Below are 24,965 nucleotides of genomic sequence, written 5' to 3'. Positions count from 1 at the left end.
AAAGGATTAAAGAAAAGAAAAAAATAGCTCGTATTTTCGTAAGTTAAGTCTTCTGTTGTTTTTGTTTAGTATCATATGTATGTTAATTGAACTGACTCGAGACGAAAATGTTGCAATAGGAATCGAACTCATGATCTTGTGGTTATCTTGATTTTTATATCATGATAAGCAATCAATTCAAACCAAAATCTTAAATTTAGAAGTGAAGGTCCATTAATAGTTTTTATATAATATTTCTCTAATATATTCTCTTAACTGTTCAATTTTTTGTTATTATAAAATGTCCCTTAAGTAGGATGCTATTATTATTATTATTATTATTATTATTTGATCAAATTGTATTGAAAGATTGAAAGTGTAACCAACATCCAACTTCAAATGCATTTTTTAAAGGAAAAATATTCTGCCACGTCGATACAGTATTTTTGGCACATTGACCTTTAAGTGTCAGTTTAAAAATAAAAATAAAAAAAATTCTCAATTCTCACTTTTTAGAAAAAATCATTGCCAAGCTTACACAGATAGGTGCAATTTATACAAACTTCATTAATTTCTTTCCCTCCCAATAGGAAGAATTACGGTGGACATCATTGAGGTTTGCAGCTGATGAAGATGAAGCAGTCCATGGCACATTAATTGACAAGCTCAAACTTTGTGCCTCTCTTATTTTATTTTCTTCCATCTTACTGTAAAAATTTCTCAATGCCTCCAACCTCATCTCATCCATTACCTCACTTTGATGTGAAACAAATTCTGGAACCACTGTTATGCCTTCAAGTATGCTTAGCACTGAAGACATGGTTGGCCTAAGGTTTGAAGTGGCATTGGTGCATAGGAGTGCCACTTTGACTATCATCATTACCTCCTCTTCATTGAAATCTGAAACCAACCTTTTATCAACTAGCTCCATTAGATTACCTTTCTCTTCCAATAGACGTGCCTGTTGAAAGGAAAAACAAAAATCAGTTTGATTTTAGAGTCTTCTACAACTGAAACCCACAAGATGTAGCTGAGCAACAAGTATTTAACACACTTCCAATTGAACATTTTTTATGGAAAAGAAACTATAATTTCAAAAAGCTAACATGAAAATGATATCATTTAGATGCCTTCAAGTTGGTAAATTTTCAGAAAATCACAGTAAGGGAGAAATGCATGCAATGTTTCTCTTCCAGAGTGGTACAAGATGAAAATTGAATATAAGTGTATTTTGTATTATGAATATTCAGATTCACATAAACAATGGAGAACATCATGAATGAAATTTACCCAATCAAGAAGATAGACTGCTTCTTCCTTTGACCGGTGAAGAGTGTTTCTTGTTCCACTTACAATCTCCAAAACAACAATTCCAAAACTATAGACATCTGCTTTGTCGGTCAAATAGCCATGCATGGCATACTCAGGAGCCATATATCCACTGCATAATTGAAATACATCATTGCAGCAACATCAAATTAGACAAATACTCAGATTGATAAGGCTTGTCATTGTACATTGTCCTTTGATTTATACCTTTTAAAAACATTAAGACAAAAGAAGTTATAATAAAGGAACTCACTAGGTCCCAGCTATTCTGGTGCTTATGTGAGTATTATCCTCCTCATTCAGCTTGGCCAAACCAAAATCAGATATCTTTGGGTTCAAGTCTTCGTCAAGCAACACATTAGCAGCCTTAAAGTCTCTGTGAACAACTTTCAGTTTTGATTCTTCATGCAAGAAAGCTAAACCTCTAGCAATACCGACACAAATCTTCTTCCTTGTTGGCCAGTTCAACTTTAAACGGCATTCTTCTGGGCCTTTTGTGAGTATAACAGAAATTAGATAGCAAGATCATTTATCCAAGCATTCTTTTAAGAGTGGAATATCTCAAAAAAATAAAAATATTAACCAAAGTTGAGCATATAAGGAAATGATGTACCGAATAAAGCTTTTGCAAGGCTATTGTTTTCCATGTACTCATATACTAACAACAACTGATCTCCCTCAACACAACAGCCATAGAGTTTAACAAGACAAGGGTGTTGCAAAGCTGAGATCATGCCTATCTCATTTATGAACTCACGTTTTCCTTGCTCTGATTTAGGTGAAAGCTGTTTGACTGCTATTACTGTGCCATTAGACAGAATGCCCTGCATGTAGGGAAAGATATACATTTTTTTAAGGAATTTTCAGAACAAGAATTCAAATTACAATAGATCAAACAAAAATCAATAGATGTTATATCATTCGGGTACCTTATAAACAGGACCAAAGCCTCCTTCTCCAATCTTATTGGAAATATCAAAATTATTTGTTGCTGCTTTGATTTGATGTAAGGTAAATAAACCAGTTTGCAAATCTAAATCCTTCAACTCTGCTAATACAAGCAAACCAACATGAGAGATCTATTATCCTGAGAAGCATTCACTTCATGAAAGCTTTTAGAAGAATAGGCATTATTTCACATCATTATTTCCCAGAAAAAAGGTTAACATTTAGTCACCAATGTTTTAATTAAATTCACCATTCATAGCCTGTTACTTTTGTCATATGAATTAGCAAGATAATAACTAGAATCAATGGACAAATATCATGATAAAAAAGCAAATTTTATGCTTGATAAGTCCCGAATGTCTCAGCAAGATGGTCGGCAATAATGTTAACTTTTAAGTAATTGCTTTGTAATCACCTCTCACTAGTAAATGCTTTTTCCCTAGATAACCTCTCCACCAAAGCATGCCAACAACAATCAAGATGACAGCAACCACTGCTGCAGCCACAATTGCAACAATAGCCCCTGCAGACATGCTACCTGTAGAGTCTGCATGATTATAGCACAAGAGCCATAAGTGTCAGATGATACCATCAAGGTAGCAACAGAAGAATTAAAACTTAGAAGACAACTCACCACAGTTGACAGATATATACTTGACAGATATAGCTGATATAAGAGGACCATTTATTGATTTATATGGGATATATGTTGTCCCTTTGCCAGCCCAATAGAAGCGGATCTCTAAGTCATTACTACTCACATGAGCAGGAAATTGTTTTTTAAGTTCCTTGCCAACTCCTTGTGCTTCATTTGCAATGTTGAAATCCTTCAGTACCCGCTTTCCCTATATTTCAAATACAAACCTAAATGGTGTCTGATATTTACAAATTTAAATAAGAAGTCTGAAATCTGTTTAAAATAGTAGCAACTCATTCTACACATGAAGTCAAAGTACTGATTATAGCCATTTCTATACATATAATGTGATGTTCTATATATTAATACATGACAAACATTAATTTGTATATATAAAAAAAAAACCACTCTCCATTAAACCCGACTAGCGAGCGTGGGGTGGAGGAAATCCTTGTACGCAGCCTTACCCTTGCATAATTACAAAGAGGCCGTTTCCTCGATTCGAACCCATGACCTTTCAGTCATGAAAGAACAGTTTTACCATTGTCCGGTTCGTCCCCTTATTAATTTGTATATATATATTTAAAAAAAGAGTTCATGACAAGGATGAAAACATTGGTTGATGATGATCCTAAGCTGCTAATGAACCATTTACCTGAATGTAGACATCAAATAGACGCCTCCCTAAGCTACTATATGTGTTATCATCAGTGAACATTATCTCAGCAAAGCGGAGCTTTACTGTGTAGTCCCCATTTTCCAGGCAAAATCCATAGTAAGTCAAAGATACGGGGGAAATACGTGCATTCTTATATAGTTCAGTATCAGTCATATAAAGCCTAGTTTGATTTTCTGAGGTATAGGGAAGAAATGGTGAAGTATTATTATCCAAGAAGTGGCCGGTGTTGCTAATTGCCCAGTTGCCTCTACTCTCTTTATATACTGCTGGTCCAGCTGGATCAATATCTTCTTCATATGTTATACCTCCAATGGTAGTCTGTTTTCCACCACAATTTATATGTAGGGATTTAACGGCTGTAAGAAGGAAATGGTCAGAATTCAGAAACTATTAGATAAGTTAAGTACAACAAGAAACAGACACAAGAAAAAGAAATTCATTCTAATTATATTGTTCCATTCTCTCATTATTTTTCTTTATCCTTTTGCACATGTTGGTAAAGGAGTAATGGAGTATTACAACATTAGCCTGGCAATATGAGTAAGATAGCTGAGTTTGCATGAATTACATATTTGATTAACTTACTTTTAGTACAGATTCTAGTGCTGCTGTTGCAAGAAACTGGTCCTCTGAGGGAATAAGGAGGGGAGAGAACACGGTCAGTATAATCAAAACGTAAAACAACATAAGTTGCACAAGCGAAAGGAAATGGAAAGTGTATATATATCTACATGTTATAAAGGTTAATTCCTTAAATATAAAACTTACGAGTTATTCCTTCGAAAGCTTGCAAACAAGTTCCTATGGCACAGAAAAAGATGGTTAACACTAAGATAGCTTCATGACATTACCCAAAAAAAAAAAAAGAGCACATGAATGTAAGTATTCATACACATTTTGTGCATAACATGTCTCTGGTTCTTGGTTTTCAACAGTGAAGTTGTTATATGAAAGATCTCTGCATAATATGTATTGTATAAGTCAACTCAGAAGCTTTGAAGATAAAACAAATTCATTGACTTAGCCAAGAAAATTAATTTTGAAATAGAAACGCATCATTGCTGTGTTTTATAAAGGAAAATTTACAACTTAAATGCCTGACTAGCAGAGTCCTAAAATGATTTCTCAGAATGATAAGTACGCAAGTTTTTGCTAGCTACAAAACTCGAACAATTCAAATTATTTTTATTTTTTTTTTCCCTATACATATTCTGATTCTTCTTAAAAATGGGATAGTGTTACAGAAATCATTCCACAAACATTTGATGATGGAAAGAGAAATGATAAACTATGATAAGAATGCCATTTTGAAATATTTGTTAAACAAATCACTGATAGGAGAGAGACGATGTTTAAGGTCATGGAAACTCATGAAAATACAACTGGTGGTCCAAGGGCTAAATTATTCATCTTATCATATTTTATAAGCCTCATTTATTTTTATGATTAGTTGACCACTAAAAGATTAATTTAATTAAATTATCATGGTATTTTACATCCTCTTCATTGCAGCAAAAATTATGCACGTACCCAATCAGCTATGATAAGTTTGTCAGAAATTAATCCATGAAACTTATAGGCGATCAAGGACTAAATGCTTGAGATATAAGATACAAGTATGAAGAAGTAAATTTACAGTTCCCAAAATAAAAAAATAAAAAACTTTTTTCACTGGATATGGAGAAGAAAAAAATATGTGAATCTAGTAATTCTACCACAATGAATATCTGAGTTATTCAAGGGAGCATATAAATATCGTTTGAAATAGAACTCACAAATTTCTATCAGTGCTCTTTGTCAACTCAGGCACTGGTCCAGAAAGAAAGTTTCCTGTTAAATATCTAAAGTAAAATAATATATAAGAACCAAAGCATAGAACATATTAGTTACTGATGAACCATCAAAAATTCAAATATGATAAATAAACTAGTCATACGTAATGATTCCCAGCCTTGATTTCCTTTTTCTCTCCAGAAAAAGAATTCAATTAATTTGAATTGTCCCATTGATCCTTCTATTAACATAGTAAGTTATTTAGTTTGATTCCATAGATATCTTGATTTAAAGAGAGATGCTAGCTGACAAAGATTTATTATATTTTTGCCCATGCAGGGACAGCATCGCGATAGAGAAAACTATTGGGGCATAGTATAAGATCTGATAGTATAAGGTCTGATTGTATAAGATCTGATTGGATTTTAATAATATCCAGCGTTTGACACAGTATTGTATAAAGAATATATTGTATAAGATAACATCATCTAGTATTTGGTAATGCACTGTATAATACTATATATGATAAAAATAAATATTTTTAATAAAAATATCCTTTAATAAAGAATTTATATAATTCTTCAAAAATGTCATATGATATTAATTTTTATAAAAATTTATTGATCAGTGTGTCCAAAATATATATTAATTTTCATAAAAATAAAAATATTCAATATTTTAAAAATTAACATATTGAAAAATTAATTTTTATTTTAATAGATTAATATTAAAATAATATATTAATTTTTGAGAATTACATTGGTCAATGATATTAATACATCAATCTCTTAGCAGGCCTTATCCCTCACCCTTAGGCCCGATTAAGTTATACATCGTTTTGATGTATTAAAGGATTATGTTGTATAAGCTTATACTATACGATGGTCACACCAAACAATTGAAAAAAATCATACGAATGTCAGATCAGAACTTTAAAAAACAAGTCAGATCATAACAAGGATTTTTATCTATGCACATAGTTTTTCGGTCACTTTTTTCATTATTTCAATTCTCGCTTGGGAATTGATCCAATTCCTCTGCATTAAGCCACTATTCCATAGAAACTAGTTTTATATAAGATTTTGATGCAAAAAGGTACTGTAAACAAAAGAAAATTAAAAAATGATGTGCTTGAATCCTTTTTCAATATGGATTTTGGATCCTGTAAAATGAAGGATGCAATTTAGAGTGTAGAGTGCAAGTGGTACCACTAAAGGGAAAATCAAGGGAGTGAATTCTCATATACCCATGATTTGTTATCTAGGTGCTTGTATTAACTGTTAATTTTTTTCATCAACAGTTATCAATTTTTCAATTTTCCAAGAGGGCGAACCTAGAGCAATGATAAAGTTGCTTGCTACGGCTTACCAAAAAAAAAAAGTTGCTTGCTACGATCCCATTTGCAAGGTATAGGACTTGAAATCTCACATTGATTGTATAGCTAACTAACGTAGGATTTATAAGATCTTGAGCACTTTCATTAGCTTTTGGGTGATGCATCCCAAAGTTCTTCGAATTCAAAAAATAGTCTCTTTACAAATATATAAGCGTAAGACATGGATATCCATGTATACTTCACTTGAAAGAAAAGTGTATTTGAAATATTATTGAATTGTGTAAATAAAATGTACAAAGGGGTCTCTATTTATAGAGAATGAAAACCTTAATTTTTGACCTAATGGGCTTGGCCCAATACAACAAATAATAATAATAAAAATAACCAATATTTATAACACTCCCCCTCAAGCTGAGGAATAGATATTTATCATTCTCAGCTTGCTAGTAAGTTCTTGAAATCTGTCTGGAAAAAGTCCCATTATTAATAGATCAGCCAATTGACGCCCAGTGGGAATGTATGGAGTGGTAATCAACCCGCTATCAAGTTTCTCTTTGATGAAATGGCGGTCGACCTCAATATGTTTAGTCCGATCATGTTGAACCGGATTATGAGCTATACAAATAGCGGACTTATTGTCACATAGCAGCTTCATAGGTCCCTCACATTTTATTTTGAGATCATCAAGTACAATTTTTAGCCACAGTAACTCACAAATGCCTTGAGCCATAGATCGAAATTCAGCTTCTGCACTTGACCTGGCAACCACATCTTGTTTCTTACTTCTCCATGTCACTAAGTTACCACAGAGAAACATGCAATAACCAGTGGTAGATCGACGGTCAGTCACAGATCCAGCATAATCAGCATCAGTGTAGACTTCTAAAGAGAGATTGCCATCACGTCGGAATAACAATCATTTACCAGGAGTAGCTTTAAGATACTGAAGAATTCTCTCTACTACCTGCATGTGTTTCTCCTTTGGATCGTGAATAAACTGATTGACAACACTAACAGCATAAGCTAGGTCTGGTCTAGTATGAGCCAGATATATCAATTTCCCAACTAGACGTTGATATTGTCCTTTATCAACTGGAGGACTTTCTTCTTCATAGCCTATCTTGTGATTCTGCTCAATAGGAGTATTAGAGGGTTTACACCCGAGCTTTCCTGCTTCTTTGAGAAGATCAAGAATATATTTCCTCTGGCTGATAAAAATTCCTTTGCTCGAATGAGCTACTTCTATTCCTAGGAAATATTTCAGTTTCCCAAGGTCTTTGACTTCAAACTCAGTCAGAGGCAAGCCGTGTTTGCAAAATCTGTCTCTGCACAAAATCATCACCTGTGATAATAATATCATCAACATATACAAGGAGCACAGTAAGCTCCCCATTTTAGGAGTGCTTGAAAAAAAGAGTGTGATCTCCTTGACTCTGTCTGTATCCTAAGGTCATCATAACCTTAGTAAACTTTCCAAACCAGGCACGAGGTGACTGCTTCAATCCATACAAGGCCTTTTTTAATCTACAAACTTTATTTTCTCCCTTCACAGAATCAAAACCAGGCGGGATTTCCATATAGACTTCTTCTTCTAACTCACCATTGAGGAAAGCATTTTTCACATCAAATTGATTTATATCCCAATTGTAATGGGCAACAAGGGATAACAAGACTCTCACCGTATTCATCTTTGCAACTGGAGCAAATGTTTCTTCATAATCAATGCCATAGGTTTGAGAGTAACCTTTGGCAACTAATCGAGCCTTGTATCTCTCAAGAGTTCCATCAGAATTATATTTCAGGGCATAAACCCATCTGCACCCTACTGCTTTCTTTCCATTAGGTCCATCAATAACCTCCCATGTTTTATTTTTCTCCAATGCATCCATCTCCTCTTGCATGGCTTGAGCCCAATTCCCATCTTTCAAGGCTTCATGTACTGATTTTGGGATTGCAATAGAGTCTAGTGCTGAAACAAAGCTTTTGTACTGCACAGAAAGATTAGCAGAGGAAACAAAATGGGAGATAGGGTATTGAGTACAAGAGGTACAAGATTTCTTGGGACAAGATCTTTTTCCTTTTCTAAGAGCAATGGGTAAATCATCAGAATCAGTAGTAATGGGTAAGTCATCAAAAGTATTAACATCATGATCAGAAATATGAGATTCAGGACTTACCAGTGGTTCAGACGATTGAGGTGGCTGTTGAGGCAATGTGGGTTGTTTCCTTCTTTGATATACCAACTGAGGTGTCATAATCTTTCGTATCTCTGGTGTACTTGATGTATCAGTCACAGGAGGATCACTCATAGGAAGATCACTCACAAGAGGATCAGACACAAGAGGATCACTCACAGGAGGTTCAGACACAGGAGAAACAGAAATAGACACTGAAGACTCAAAGAAGGGAGGTGAAGGATTCTTCCCCTGAAAATGAGGACCTTGGAAAAAGGACTCAGATTCCTGAAATGTAACATCCATAGAAACAAAAAATTTCCTACTACCAGGGTGATAGCACTTGTATCCCTTCTTATCAGGAACATAACCAAGAAAAACACATTTAATAGCCCTAGGGTCTAACTTACTGCGATGATGTTTATGAACATGAACAAAAGCAACACACCCAAACACTCGTGGAGGAAGACTCATAGTTGCAATAGAAGGGAAAAAAGAAGTTATAGAGTGAGTAGGACTTACATGGTCAAGGACCCGAGTGGGTAAACGGTTGATCAAGAATGCTGCAGTAAGAATAGCATCTCCCCAATAGTATTTGGGTACATGTGTCTGAAACATTAATGCACGAGCCACTTCAAGAAGGTGACGATTTTTTCTTTCAGCAACCCCATTCTGTTGAGGAGTGTCAACACAAGTAAGTTCATGAATCATACCGTTATTTCGTATAAATTGGGAAAAACTGTGATTAACATATTCAGTACCATTATTTGTTCTTAGTCTCTTGATTTTTCTACCAAATTGGGTCTCAACCATTTTATAAAATTGAAAGAACAGTTGTGGTACCTCAGACTTTTCACGCATTAAGTATACCCAAGTTACACGAGTGCAATCATCAATAAAAGAAACAAACCATCTATTTCCAGAAGCATGAGGAACTTTAGAAGGACCCCAAACATCAGAATGAATAAGATCAAAAGGTTCAACACTGTTAGTACTACTAGAAGGAAAAGACACACGATGATGCTTAGCAAACTCACAAACATCACAATGAAAAGACTCAACAGGCTTAGACAAAAATAATGACGGAAATAAAGACTTGAGTAAACCAAATGGAGGATGTCCTAATCACTTATGATGAGGCCAAATCAAAGAATCAGCAGTTGATTGACCATGAGTAATCAAGATGTGATCTGTTACTTTATTCACGGGAGATTGTGACACCAGATAGTACAACCCACCTTGCCCTTTAGCACTACCAATCGTCTTCCCCGTGGCGAGATCCTGAAAAACACAATGGGTAGGGAAGAAGGTTACAGTACAATTCAAATCTTTTGTAATTTTATGAATAGAAAGAAGATTCGTGGAGAGTTTAGGAACATGAAGAGTATCTTTAAGATGTAAGGACTGCTGTAAGTTTATGTCACCAGAATCCGCAACTGATGTATGTGAGCCATCAGCTATGGCTATTGTATGAGTTCCAATGGTAGGATGATAAGAAGTAAAGGAGTCAGCACAACAAGCCATATGATCAGTAGCACCAGAATCAACAACCCAAGAATGTTTAAAATCATTACATGAAGAAAGGAAAGAATGAGTTTTGGAGCTCATACCAGTCATAGCCAAAATACTAGTATCAGATGGCTTACTCAGATAATCAAGGATGGTTCGGAGCCGTTCCAACTCATACTTATCTGGACGAAATGCAGGTTGGGTCTCATTAGGTGCATGGGTTATTTCAGAGGAAGTAAAATGCGCTTGACCACACATCCTTGCCATCTTTTCTAAGACACTTTGTTTTCCATGGAGCCGAAAGCATAAATCCTTGATATGACCTGTTCTTTTACAATAAGAACACCATCGATCATCTCTCTTAGGTCTAGAAGATGCACCACCATAAAACTTTGTAAAGGAAATCCTTTGAGAAAAGGCTATACTGCAGAAAAACAGTCAACGAAAAAGCTCCAAGAAGCCAAAAAATTTGGAAAAAAATACCAAACGAAGTCCGATCAATGAAAAGAGCACAGATCCAGAAAGAACAGGAAGAGACAAGCAGAACTGCACTCGTCCGCGGCCAAAATAAGGCTGCACGCGCCGTTGGAAGTGGCTGCGCATGGGCTTCACGCGCTGGAGGTAAGGTGGCGCGTGGGCTGTCTTCTCCGGCTGAAATTTTGGCACGGTGGTCGTCCGGCGGTGGCGGTCCCTTCTGTGGTTGGTCGGAGTTGAAAGGCGGCCGAAAAACGATCAAAACGCGAAGAGAAGGATGCAACCTTGTTGGCATTGTTGAGCGTTGATGAACAGTGACCGTTGATGAATTGTGAGGGAAAAAACAAAAGGATCTGATCTTGCTACTGAGTAACAAAGAAAAATAAGAGAAACAGTGATCTCTCGGTCCAAGAGGTCCCCGGAAAATTTTTTCCAGAGGCGGCTGATGGCAGCGAGAGACCGGAAAAAGGAATAAAAGGTTTCGTAGGCGCGGAAGCAGAGCCCTTCAAGATCGAGAGCTCTGATACCAACTTGAAAGAAAAGGGTATTTGAAATATTATTGAATTGTGTAAATAAAATGTACAAAGGGGTCTCTATTTATAGAGAATGAAAATCCTAATATTTGACCTAATGGGTTTGGCCCAATACAACAAATAATAATAATAGAATAACCAATATTTACAACAACTTCAAAAAGGGTTCATCCCTGATTCATAAAATTTCCCCGTTTCATCGTGCACCAGTCACAAACTTGCTATGGTCTAGTTAAGCTACACTAGGTTGAAGAAAATTGTACATGTGTCTGTCTGAGTTGAGTTTTCTCTTCAACGATTTAATCAGGTTTAAACAGCTAACACCAAAGACATAACTTGAAATTTTTATGTAAAGAAACTGTAAAGAATCTTGGGATACATCACCCCAAAAGCTAGCTTAAAGTGTGGGAGTGCCCAAGGCCTTATAAACTTCACATTAGTTGCACATACAACCAATGTGTGACTATATATCTCAACACGCCCCCTCACATGAGAGCCCTTTGGGCTTGAAGCGTGGACAATGCAACAGGCCCAGCCTACCTGTGCTAAGAAACTCCACAAGAGAAAGTGGGGGGCAGCGAGGCTTTGATACCATGTAAAAAACCTTGGGATATGGTATTGTAAAGAACCTTGGGATACACCACCCCAAAAGCTAGCTCAAAAAGTGGGAGTGCCCAAGGTCTTATAAAGACCACATTAGTTGCACATACAACTAATGTGGGACTATATATCTCAACACGCCCCCTCACACGAGAGCCCATTGGGCTTGAAAAGTGGACAATACAACAGGCCCAGCGTACCTGTGCTACGAAACGCCACAAGAGAAAGTGGGGGGCGGCGAGGCTCTAATACCATGTAAAGAACCTTGGGATACACCACCCCAAAAGCTAGCTCAAATGGTGGGAGTGCCCAAGGCCTTATAAACTTTACATTAGTTGCACATACAACCAATGTGGGACTATATATCTCAACAGAAACCATTATAGATATTATAGACATTAAACGAGCAGAATGGAGTATAATATCTGAAGCCTAATATAAATTTGATTATTTATAAATAGAAAGTGGCTTCTACAGGGTAAGCAGCCAGAGTTTTGTAAATTAACTAAGGCTATTCAACATCCAAAAAATGTTTACTCCCCTTTTGAGTAAAATTAATATGGAAAATGTTTAAAAAATTCTTACATGTAGGTTGCTCCTGTTAAATCTTTAATATTTCTTGGAAAGTCTTCACTTAATTTGTTGTAGCTAAGGTCTCTGAAAGAGAAATTTTATCCAGAATAAGTTAAAGAATGCTAAAGAAAATAAACATCAAAATATTTATTATTTAGATGTAATGACCCCAAGATGCATTTATAAAATGGATGGAGCCATGCTACTAAATCTGACACTGCACAACATGCAGAAAACTCGAAACAACAGCATTTGATTTGTGTGTTTTTTTCATGAAATCACTTCTTTAATCAACCCTTTCGGTTTTCTGATTGGGTGGTTTAGGCTTTTCAAATTGCAAGTATCTTAACTGATCTTTAAATAATATAATCAAACAATATACAGAAAAGGAATGAATCACCACTTACAAGACTTGCAAAAGTGTCAAGTTTGCAAGATAATGAGGAAGTGTGTCATTAATATTGCAACTCCTTAATATCCTGTTAAACAATCAAATATGCGAATTCAGCAATAAAAAAAAAATCATATTTAGATTTTTGCTCTTTAAATTAGTGCCTGAGGTACTGACATGCAAAGAGAAAAAATAAAATAAAAAAGAAAATAATTAAAAACAATTCACTCACAATGTTTTCAGTCCTTTCATATTATCAACTCTAGGAAAAGTAGAATCAGTTCCATTCAAGTCACTAATCCTCCTGCATTCATATTTTGATTAAAAAATACAATTAGAAAGCAATTTAATTTTGAAACCCTGGTTATAATACAAAGTCCATACTTACAAGTCGATTAACTTTTGCAGAAACGAAATCCCAGAAGGAATTGGACCACTTAAACCACTCCCTTGAATCACTCTATAAAAAATAAGAACACATTTGCAACAGATGCAAAGATCAACAACGGAAATATAATCACACCTCATCAAAAAATAAATAATAAATAAATAAAAAACTTGTTCATACAGTTCTTCCAGACTTGTCCATCTTTGAATAAAATCAGGTATGTTGCCAGAGAACTGATTGTCACTAATTCGGCTGTCTCATGTGAGATTAAACATGCAAAGTTACTTATTCAGAATCCAAAATAACAATATAACTCAAAGTAACTACAGAAAAATCAAAATAAGAAGTTAAGAACCATACAATTCCTTCAATGTAGTAAGCCTAGCAAGAGTTCCAGGCAATTCTCCAGTAAAGTTGTTGGAGCTTAGATGTCTATAGCAAAAAGAAATTATCAACATTGATATTATGTCACCAATATTTTAACAACTCTTATAGTACAAAATTTTGTAGAAAGTATAGTGCCTCATAATAAGAATTAAAATGCAGGGCTTACAGTTGCTCAATGTGAGACAGATTTCCAAGTTCTGGAGGAAGATTTCCATAAAATTGATTGAATTCGAGGATCCTATCCATTTGAAATTAAGTTGCAATGAATATACTAATAAAAATTGAAATGAGATAGATTCTCAATCAATGAGAAAACCAGACACTCACAAACGTTTGAGGTTGGTTATGTTTGCTAGCTCAGTTGGGATTGGACCAGTTAATCGGTTACCAAGAAGTGAACTATTAGAAAACATAAATCAGATTAAACAAGGTAACATAAACAACACAACATAAAACAATACCATGATTTAACATAATCATATGCTAAAGACATATAATGAAGAAATATTATAAGAGCAAAGTAGAAGAGTAGTGAGAGAAAGCACACATTTGTTGAAGTTTTGAGGAGCCCCATTCTCTAGGAATTGTACCACTAAGGTAGTTACGGGTAAGGTCACTGTGCCAAAGCGAGAAAAATGAATGAAATGAATCATAGATTCACATTAAAACATTCACATACACTCAAGTCCATTGTTATTCAAAGAAGAGTATATTACATACATTTCTTGGAGGTAAGGCAACCTGATCAGTTCTGGTGGGAGCGTGCCTTGAAGATTTTGTGATTTCAGAACTCTGTCAGTTTATTTTCCATGAAAAATTGAAAATAATTAGAAAAAAATGTAATAAGATAAGCATTTATTTAGTGGGTAATTTATGTTTATTGTACCAGTCTCTTTTAATAATGCATAGATAATGAAAGTGTCATAATTTAACTGTTGAACAATGATATAAAAAAAAATTAAACATTACATAATAATAATATGTGTAACAGCTCCAAACCCTGTAGCATGATATTGTCCGCTTTGCCCCGCGCACAAGCACCGTCGAGCTCACGGTTTTGTTTCTTGGGACACCCTACAAAAGGCCTCACACTAGAAAAGGTATCCACACCCTTATAAAGCATGCTTCGTTCCCCTCTCCAACCGATGTGGGACATTACATCCTCCCCCACTGGGAATACAGCGTCCCCACTGTACACACCGGTCCAGGGCCAGGCTCTGATACCAAATGTAACAGCCCCAAACCCTGTAGCATGATATTGTCCGCTTTGCCCCTCGCACAAGCACCGTCGAGCTCACGGTTTTGTTTCTTGGGACACCCCACAAAAGGCCTCACACTAGAAGAGGTATCCACACCCTTATAAGGCATGCTTCGTTCCCCTCTCCAACCGATGTGGGACATTACAATATGGGTTTAACATTTTCTCCGAACGGAAAATAACTTATCTCCTATGACCAAAAACAATGTTGTTGTGAGATTAGGAGAAATGTGTTTTTGTCATTCCAATTTATTGTCGGATTATATTAGTCTTTATTATTATAATAAAAGACGTCACTTTACCCAATGGGTATAACTCAGTGCTGAGTACAGTAGAGAGAGAATCTGATTTCGATACCCACCTAGTAAATATGTGGGGAGAGATGAGGAGATTTAACTGTAATTAAGTTCGACTCAGAATTAATCTCATTAACAGCTTAAAGAGTTGAAGTTTGGATACTCAACACAAAGAGCTAATTAGCGTCGTTATATCCACACACAAAAAAACACACACACACACACACTTGAAAGAAAAAGGGTCTTTGAAATATTATTGAATTGTGTATTAATCTGATACAAAGAGGTCTCTATTTCTAGAGACTAAAAAACCTAATTCTTGACCTAATGGGCTTGGCCCAATACAACAAATACTAATAATAATAAAAGACCTAATATTTACAACACTCCCCCTCAAGCTGAGGAATAGATATTTATCATTCTCAGCTTGCTAGTAAGTTCTTGAAATCTGTCTGAAGAAAGTCCCTTTGTCAATAGATCAGCTAATCGACGTCCAGTGGGAATGTATGGAGTGGTAATCAACCCGCTATCAAGTTTCTCTTTGATGAAATGGCGGTCGACCTCAATATGTTTAGTCTGATCATGTTGAACCGGATTATGAGCTATACAAATAGCGGACTTATTGTCACATAGCAGCTTCATAGGTCCCTCACATTTTATTTTGAGATCATCAAGTACAATTTTCAGCCACAGTAACTCACAAATGCCTTGAGCTATAGCTCGAAATTCAGCTTTTGCACTTGACCTGGCAACCACATCTTGTTTCTTACTTCTCCATGTCACTAAGTTACCGCAAAGAAACATGCAAAAACCAGTGGTAGATCGACGGTCAGTCACGGATCCAGCATAATCAGCATCAGTGTAGACTTCTAAAGAGAGATTGCCATCACGTCGGAATAACAATCATTTACCAGGAGTAGCTTTAAGATACTGAAGAATTCTCTCTACTACCTGCATGTGTTTCTCCTTTGGATCGTGCATAAACTGACTGACAACACTAACAGCATAAGCTAGGTCTAGTCTAGTATGAGCCAGATATATCAATTTCCCAACTAGTCGTTGATATTGTCCTTTATCAACTGGAGGACTTTCTTCTTCATAGCCTATCTTGTGATTCTGCTCAATAGGAGTATTAGAGGGTCTATATAATACCCCTAACTTAAATAATTTAATTAATTACTTTTAATTTAGTACTTAAGCATGTATTAGTGAGTAAAATTAAGAATAGGGCCTAATTAAGTGAGTTGGGGTCACTTTTGAGGTAAAAAGTGTACTCAGTGAAAATTAAGGAGTATAAATGGGTGTAGGCAAAAGTACCCAAAATATAAAAATAAAAGTGCAAATATCTCTAGAAAAATATTCCAAACCTTTTGGTAAAGTTTGGTTGTGATTGGAGTTGAATAAATAGATGAGCCAATACCCGCTCAAAGCCACTTAACTAATGTTAAGTGACTTAAAACAATAGAACCCACTTCATCCCCCCCCCCCCCCCCCACACCCGTCGAGCAACAAGAAGAAAAGAAGAGAAGGAGAGGAGAAGGAGAGAAAGGAAGAGAGAAGAGAAGCCAAACCCTAGCCACTCTTATTCTCAACTATTTTCTTTGATCCAAAAGCCTAAACCACTCCAAATCTTCCCCTCTTTCATAATCCAAGCTTGGTTTTGAGTGGGAGTCTTTATGGAGTGGGATATCATCCTCCAAAAATCCGACCCATAGGAGAAAGTGAGGGATTTGTTGGCTTCTACCTCCATGGAAGCTTGAGGAACAACCTTGCCTTGTTGTGTGATCCATGGTGGTGAGTTTTCCACTTTCTTTCACACAAATTCCTTGAGTTTGCATGATTTAGGTTTTGATGAATAGTGTTTTTTGGGGTTTTATGAGTTTGAGTTTGATGGAGGCTTGGTGCCTTTGTAAATGTTGTTAGTGATGATAAATAAACAGTAGAAATGAGTTTAGATTGTCATTTGAGTATGGTTGGACATTTGAGTAGATCATGCTTGAGATTAAGGATGCTCTTGAATGTTAGGATATTGTTTGATTATAGAATTGATTGTGTTCCTTGTATTAATAGGATTGAGGCAAGAGAACCAAGTCGGTGTGACCAACCCTAGTGGTTGTGTGCAATTGAGGAAAGCTCAAGAACAAGGTAAACCTTTGGACCTTGGGGTTGATCCCATTGAGTGTTCCACCATACTCCATTGAGGAGAAATGGTTTATGAGATGTGATATGTAATTATGATAATAATTGTATGCTCATGCATTGATTCATGCATTGATACATGTTATGATTGATTGATGATTATTGGTTGATGTTTGATTGTTTAAGAGTAATTGAGGAATGGTTATAGAAGTAGCAATAATGAATGGGGTAATGGTTGAGGATTGTGATTGAGGTTATGAGTGATAGTATTATGATGAGGATGATTGGTAGGAACTTCCCTTGGAAACAGCCCTATGTGGATCTCCATGTGGTTAGAGCCTAAGAGGAACAGCCCTATGTGGATCCCTCTTGGAGGTTCCTAGATTGAGGAAAGGACTTCCCTTGGAAACAACCTTAGGTGGATCTCCATATGGTAAGAGCCTAAGAGAAACAACCCTTTGAGGATCTCTCTTGGAATAGATTGAGGAAAGAACTTCCCTTGAAAACAACCCTATGTGGATCTCCATGTGGTAAGAGCCTAAGAGAAACAACCCTTAGTGGATCTCTCTTGGAAGTCCATGTGATGCTTGTGGATAAGAATGTGTTAAGCTATTATGATTATGTGTACATCGAAGGTGAACCTTAGGGTGGGGTGATCTCCAAGGACCTCTGATTTACTGTGATATATTCGTATATCTCACCCCGTGTTGTGGGGCATCATTTCAGGTACTGATAGAGGTGGGGTTGATCGAGGCAAGAAGCATGAGTAGACTGTACCTGATAGCTGGATATTTTGAGTTGCATGCCATTTATAATTGCTATATGTATATTTTTATGTCACAATATGTATTTTGAGGGACTTAGTGCATGATCATTGTAGTGATGAATGCTTTGTTGTAAATGGCTTATAGCTTTGATCATGTTCCTTTTGTAGTTAAGTCCTTTGGCATGTATATGAGATTTGTAATTAAGACATGATGTAATATTGTAATTAATGGAGATGTATGTATGATGAAATGGTATGCATGCTTCTCTTAGTGTATGAGTACCTTGAAAGCTTAGTTTTCATGTAGTGAAAGGATTATATGATGTCAATTAGGTAAAAGAGGACCATGGGTTTGAAAATCCATGTAGAAATATAGACACCCTGTCTCGTGGTCCATTTTTCGCATCCTATGTGATAGATTTGGACCCTTGGGTCTTTAAGGAAGTGGTAGACAATCTTCTTAGCTTTCCATAGAGACCAAGATTGTGTAATTTGGATGAGTATAACTCAAGTTATGGGTAGAATACCATAGGAGATCAAATTGTCCTGTTTTGGGTGTTTGCTGCAGAACAGCCACGCTATTGGCGTGAGATTCACGCTCTAAGCGTCAACCCCACTGGCTGCCCACGCTATGGGCGTGGGGGTCCTGGGAATTTTGTATCCTTTTCTTGGAAAATGCGTAACTTGAGCTACGGTGCTCCGATTTGAGCGCGGTTTGAACCCACGCGTAGCTAATAAAGAATCCTATAATATTTTGGGAAGATTGAGACCATAAAGGCAGTATAGTAATTTCTTAAGTAAACAAAGAGTGGATACGTATAGTGTGAGATGAGAACTATAAAGTAAGTACAAGTTGTACAATTTAATAAAAAGCGAAGAGAGTTTAGTATTGAACTTGAACAAATAATAATATGATGTTAAGTCTAGTTCTGATTGTTCCGCAAGGTAATAAGGTTATGGTCACGCAATTGGTTATTTTAAACTCGGCATAGTTAATGAGGAAAAGCAAGTAAGTTTTAAAAAGAAAATGAAATTTATCCGGGTTTTTTAATTGAACCAATGTGATTGTAACTGCGCTTAATATCATAAAGCAATGTTAACAAACCGGTTCTAGAAAGGGGTGTTACAGTTTACACCCGAGCTTTCCTACTTCTTTGAGAAGATCAAGAACATATTTCCTCTGGCTGATAAAAATTCCTTTGCTCGAATGAGCTACTTCTATCCCTAGGAAATATCTCAGTTTCCCAAGGTCTTTGACTTCAAACTCAGAGGCAAGCCGTGTTTGCAGAATCTGTCTCTCCACAAAATCATCACCTGTGATAATAATATCATCGACATATACAAGGAGCACAGTAAGCTTCCCATTTTGGGAGTGCTTGAAAAAAAGAGTGTGATCTCCTTGACTCTGTCTGTATCCTAAGGTCATCATAACCTTAGTAAACTTTCCAAACCAGACACGAGGAGACTGCTTTAATCCATACAAGGCCTTTTTTAATCTACAAACTTTATTTTCTCCCTTCACAGAATCAAAACCAGGCGGGATTTCCATGTAGACTTCTTCTTCTAACTCACCATTGAGGAAAGCATTCTTCACATCAAATTGATTTATATCCCAATTGTAATGGGCAGCAAGGGATAACAAGACTCTCACCGTATTCATTTTTGCAACTGGAGCAAATGTTTCTTCATAATCAATGCCATAGGTTTGAGAGTCACCTTTGGCAACTAATCGAGCCTTGTATCTCTCAAGAGTTCCATCAGGATTATATTTCAGGGCATAAACCCATCTGCACCCTACTGCTTTCTTTCCATTAGGTCTATCAATAACCTCCCATGTTTTATTTTTCTCCAATGCATTCATCTCCTCTTGCATGGCTTGAGCCCAATTCCCATCTTTCAAGGCTTCATGTACTGATTTTGAGATTGCAATAGAGTCTAGTGCTGAAACAAAGCTTTTGTGCTGCACAGAAAGATTAGTAGAGGAAACAAAATGGGAGATAGGGTATTGAGTACAAGAGGAACAAGATTTCTTGGAACAAGATCTTTTTCCTTTTCTAAGAGCAATGGGTAAATCATCAGAATCAGTAGTAATGGATAAGTCATCAGAAGTATCATGATCAGAAATATGAGATTCAGGACTTACCAGTGGTTCAGACGATTGAGGTTGCTGCTAAGGCAATGTGGGTTGTTTCCTTCGTTGATATACCAACTGAGGTGTCATAATCTTTCGTATCTCTGGTGTACTTGATATATCAGTCACAGGACGGTCAGTCACAGGAAGATCACTCACAGTAGGATCAGTCACAGGAGGATCAGACACAGGAGGATCAACTGACATAGCTAAAGGAGTAGACACTGAAGACTCAAAGAATGGAGGTGAAGGATTCTCCCCCTGAAGATGAGGACCTTGGAAAAAGGACTCAGATTCCTGAAATGTAACATCCATAGAAACAAAAAATTTCCTACTACCAGGGTGATAGCACTTGTAGCCCTTCTTATCAGGAACATAACCAAGAAAAACACATTTAATAGCCCTAGGGTCCAACTTACTGCGATGATGTTTATGAACATGAACAAAAGCGACACACCCAAACACTCGTGGAGGAAGACTCATAGTTGAAATATAAGGGAAAAAAGAAGTTATAGAGTGAATAGGACTTACATGGTCAAGGACCCGAGTGGGTAAACGGTTGATCAAGAATGCTGCAGTAAGAATAGCATCTCCCCAATAGTATTTGGGTACATGTGTCTGAAACATTAATGCACGAACCACTTCAAGAAGGTGACGATTTTTTCTTTCAGCAACCCCATTCTATTGAGGGGTGTCAACACAAATAAGTTCATGAATCATACCATTATTTCGTATAAATTGGGAAAAACTGTGATTAACATATTCAGTACCATTATCTGTTCTTAGTCTCTTGATTTTTCTACCAAATTGGGCCTAAACCATTTTATAAAATTGAAAGAACAGTTGTGGTACCTCAGACTTTTCACGCATTAAGTAAACCCAAGTTACACGAGTGCAATCATCAATAAAAGAGACAAACCATCTATTTCTAGAAGCATGAGGGACTTTAGAAGGACCCCAAACATCAGAATGAATAAGATCAAAAGGCTCAATACTCTTAGTACTACTAGAAGGAAAAGACACACGATGATGCTTAGCAAACTCACAAACATCACAATGAAAAGACTCAACAGGCTTAGACAAAAACAATGACGAAAATAAAGACTTGAGTAAACCAAATGGAGGATGACCCAAGCACTTATGATGAAGCCAAATCAAAGAATCAGTAGTTGATTGACCATGAGACATCAAGATGTGATCTGTTACTTTATTTGCGGGAGATTGTGACACCAGATAGTATAGCTCACCTTGCTCTTTAGCACTACCAATCGTCTTCCCTGTGGCGAGATCCTGAAAAACACAATGGGTAGGGAAGAAGGTTGCAGTACAATTCAAATCTTTTGTAATTTTATGAATAGAAAGAAGATTCGTGGAGAGTTTAGGAACATGAAGAGCATATTTAAGATGTAAGGACTGTTGTAAGTTTATGTCACCAGAACCCGCAATTGATGTATGTGAGCCATAAGCTATGGCTATTGTATGAGTTCCAATGATAGGATGACAAGAAGTAAAGGAGTCAGCATAACAAGCCATATGATCAGTAGCACCAGAATCAACAACCCAATAATGTTTAAAATCATTACATGAAGAAAGGAAAGAATGAGTTTTGGAGCTCATACCAGTCATAGCCAAAGCACTAGTATCAGATGGCTTACTCAGATAATCAAGGATGGTTCAGAGCCGTTTCAATTCATCTGGACGAAATGCAGGTTGGGTCTCATTAGGTGCAGGAGTTATTTCAGAGGAAGTAAAATGCGCTTGACCACGCATTCTAGCCATCTTTTCTAAGACAGTTTTCTTTCCATGGAGGTGAAAGCATAGATCCTTGATATGACCTGTTCTTTTACAATAAGAACATCATCGATCATCTCTCTTAGGTCTAGAAGATGCACCATCAGAAAACTTTGTAAAGGAACTCCTTTGAGAAGAGACCATACTGCACACAAATGGTCAAAGGATAACACCAAGAAGCCAAAAAATCACAAACAAATACCAAACAACGTCATATCTGGCTGGAACAGTAACACAGCGGCCGAAACAGTAACACAGAGGCCGGAACAAATACCAAACAACGTCAGATCTGGACGGAGGCAAGAAATTGGTGAAAGAACAAACTCCAAGAAGCCAAGAAATTCGGAAAAAATACCAAACGATGTCCGATCAAAGTGGAGAGAACAGATCCAGAATCGGCTTGGAGAGACGATCAGAACCATGGTGGTCCGCGGCCGAGAACCACCGTCACGCGCCAGTGAAGCTGGCGGTGCGTGGAGGCGCGTTTGACCTCCGATGGTGCTGGGTTTTTCAGGGCGGCGGCGTCCGGCAAGCGCGGCTGAGTCTGTGGCTGGTCGAAGTGAAAAATCCACCGAAAAAGTGCCCAAATGTGATGAACAAGTTCTGGCCTTTGACGTCCGTTGGTTGCTGTACGAGAGATAAAGATAAGGAGGAAGAACAGTGATAATTGTGATCTGCTCGGTCTAAGAGGTCTTCGGAAAAAATTTCCGGTGGCAACTGATGGCAGCGAGAGACGAAAAAAAAAAGAATAAAAAGTTTCGTAGGTGCGGAAGCAGAGCCCTCAGGATCGAGAGCTCTGATACCAACTTGAAAGAAAAAGGGTATTTGAAATATTATTGAATTGTGTATTAATCTGATACAAAGATGTCTCTATTTATAGAGACTAAAAAACTTAATTCTTGACCTAATGGGCTTGGCTCAATACAACAAATACTAATAATAATAAAAGACCTAATATTTACAACACACACCGTTACAACTGAAATTCAAAAGATTAATGAAATTGGAAATTAGTAGAAATTCCTATAGGACCACTACTCTTTTGCACTGATCTCTTATCCCATTAAAATCGATAATCCAGAATATGTATGGGCTTCTTATTGGCCTTTTTGGGCCCAAATCTCCTGCCTGTTCCGCTGGGTACTGCTTCTATAACTGGGCTTGCCTTATTGGGTCGTGTTGCTACAGATAATACTTAGATTTGTTTGATTTCGATAATGTTTTCTTATTCTTATTTTTTGTTTTTTGTTTTTATTAATGTATGTCCTTATGTATATGTTAAAGAATTAAAATAAAATTCATTATTCATTTTAATTATTTAAGTAAAAAATATTTTGAAATATTAAAAAATATTAAATGCTATTCTTTAACATGTTAACAAAGTTTTTTTTTTAGTTTTTCTAATTCATTTTTTTTTATTTTTCACATTTTTTGAATTAGTTTTATTGAGCAGAGTTTTTCACTTCTTCAACTTTGTTGAAGACAAATAATCCATGTCGAGATTAAAGAATACATAAAGATATTTCTCATTTTCTAATCCAAAGTAATTAACATAGCATGTTTGTGCGCCACCAAACCAACCGCTTGATATTATATTATAATAAAAATATGGGAAAAATGTTTCTGCAGTTACTGCAAATAAGTTATCTGCATTTATTCTCAAAACGACGTCATTTTGGTATTAAAATATTAAAAAATTATAAATAAAAAGACTATTATAACTCTGAAATAAATTAAAATTACAAAAACAACATGATTTTCGTCCCAAAACGACGTCGTATTGGACTTACTGCAGATAAGTTATCTACAGTAACCTGCAGAAAAAGCGAACTCAAAAAATATTTGATATCAATTGAAGAGAATAAAAAAAAAGTGCAATATGAAATGAATAAAATTGACTAGGGTTGACTCAAGTAGCAAATATGAATCCGAGAACTAACAAATCTTACGTAATAAACTGTTGGGGGCTATTTGACCTCTTTGAAGTTTTTAATAGGTTAATTTTCATGATTGGTATCAATAAAATTTTATTTTCCAATATGACACTTATTTAAAAATAAAATAAAAAGTGTTCCGCGTAAGCTGGGGCATGGAACTCAAATCCCCCACTGAAAAAGTAAATTTTTACCGATACCAATTACGAAAATTGACCCATTAAAAATTCCAAAAAAGAGGTAAAACAGCCTAGACTGTTGTGTTCCATTTTGGATATAATTCAAGTATGAAGAAATCATAATTTAAAATTTTTAAGACACCCAAGGGAAAGAGAGACATACATTTTAACAACATGGCAGAAGTTGTCATTGAGCATAGAGCAATTGCAAGAGACCTTATTTTCTTCCCCATATATCATGGTTTCTGTCATGCTCCAGTTGCATGGATCTATGTTGAAGTCCCAATCCTTCTTACCAAGTGTTTTACCTATATCTTTCAACGCTTGCACTAAAATATACACAAAATAAACAGCTATAAGAAATGTGATCACATATGCAACATTTTTATTCATGTATCATATATATGTATCATATCATACCTTCATCCTGTGGCAAATTGGAGGCTCCAAAAGCAAGCAATGTGAAGCAAATGGAAAGAAGTGAAAGGAGGAAAAACTGAGAGGAAATGATAATGTTCATGGTGATTGACATTGGAATGGAGAAGAGTGAAGAACAAGGTAATTTAGAGAGACATTAAAGGAGGAAATAGGAGTAAAGAAGGGTTCAAGGAAGACTTCAAAGTCTTGAGCAGGCCAAGAATAAGAGACTAATTAAGCCACCCTTTACCAGTAAAGTCGTTTTTTTTGTTTGAATCCCAGTCAAATGAAGGTGAATGCCATGTGTTCTGCACCAGCTCAACTATTTTATTTTCTTTGTGAAA

General features: G+C 36.2%; 1 protein-coding gene across 1 annotated transcript; it reads right to left on the bottom strand.

Moving 5' to 3' along the window:
* Positions 1–416: 416 nt before the first annotated feature.
* LOC133285033 (probable LRR receptor-like serine/threonine-protein kinase At1g53420) lies at positions 417–24,724 on the bottom strand. The gene is made up of 24 exons (XM_061482184.1): positions 24,625–24,724; positions 24,368–24,533; positions 14,431–14,502; positions 14,258–14,326; positions 14,038–14,109; positions 13,877–13,948; positions 13,684–13,755; positions 13,504–13,575; positions 13,324–13,395; positions 13,168–13,239; positions 12,952–13,023; positions 12,557–12,628; positions 5,348–5,413; positions 4,465–4,530; positions 4,341–4,373; positions 4,158–4,201; positions 3,549–3,928; positions 2,875–3,101; positions 2,672–2,790; positions 2,238–2,356; positions 1,922–2,132; positions 1,562–1,799; positions 1,270–1,420; positions 417–940 (listed from the first exon to the last, which is right to left on the bottom strand). The coding sequence occupies exons 1-24, from the start codon at positions 24,722–24,724 to the stop codon at positions 533–535; spliced, it is 3,045 nt and encodes a 1,014-aa protein (XP_061338168.1). The 3' UTR covers positions 417–532.
* Between the last annotated feature and the right edge of the window lie 241 nt (positions 24,725–24,965).

This window comes from Gastrolobium bilobum, unplaced genomic scaffold, assembly GCF_033153095.1.
Source record: "Gastrolobium bilobum isolate Gb01-03AN ecotype WA unplaced genomic scaffold, APGP_CSIRO_Gbil_v1 utg15010, whole genome shotgun sequence".
NCBI classification, from domain to species: Eukaryota; Viridiplantae; Streptophyta; class Magnoliopsida; order Fabales; family Fabaceae; genus Gastrolobium; species Gastrolobium bilobum.
The sequence above is the reverse complement of the archived record's forward strand: the minus strand, read 5'-3'. Positions and strand labels throughout refer to the sequence as shown.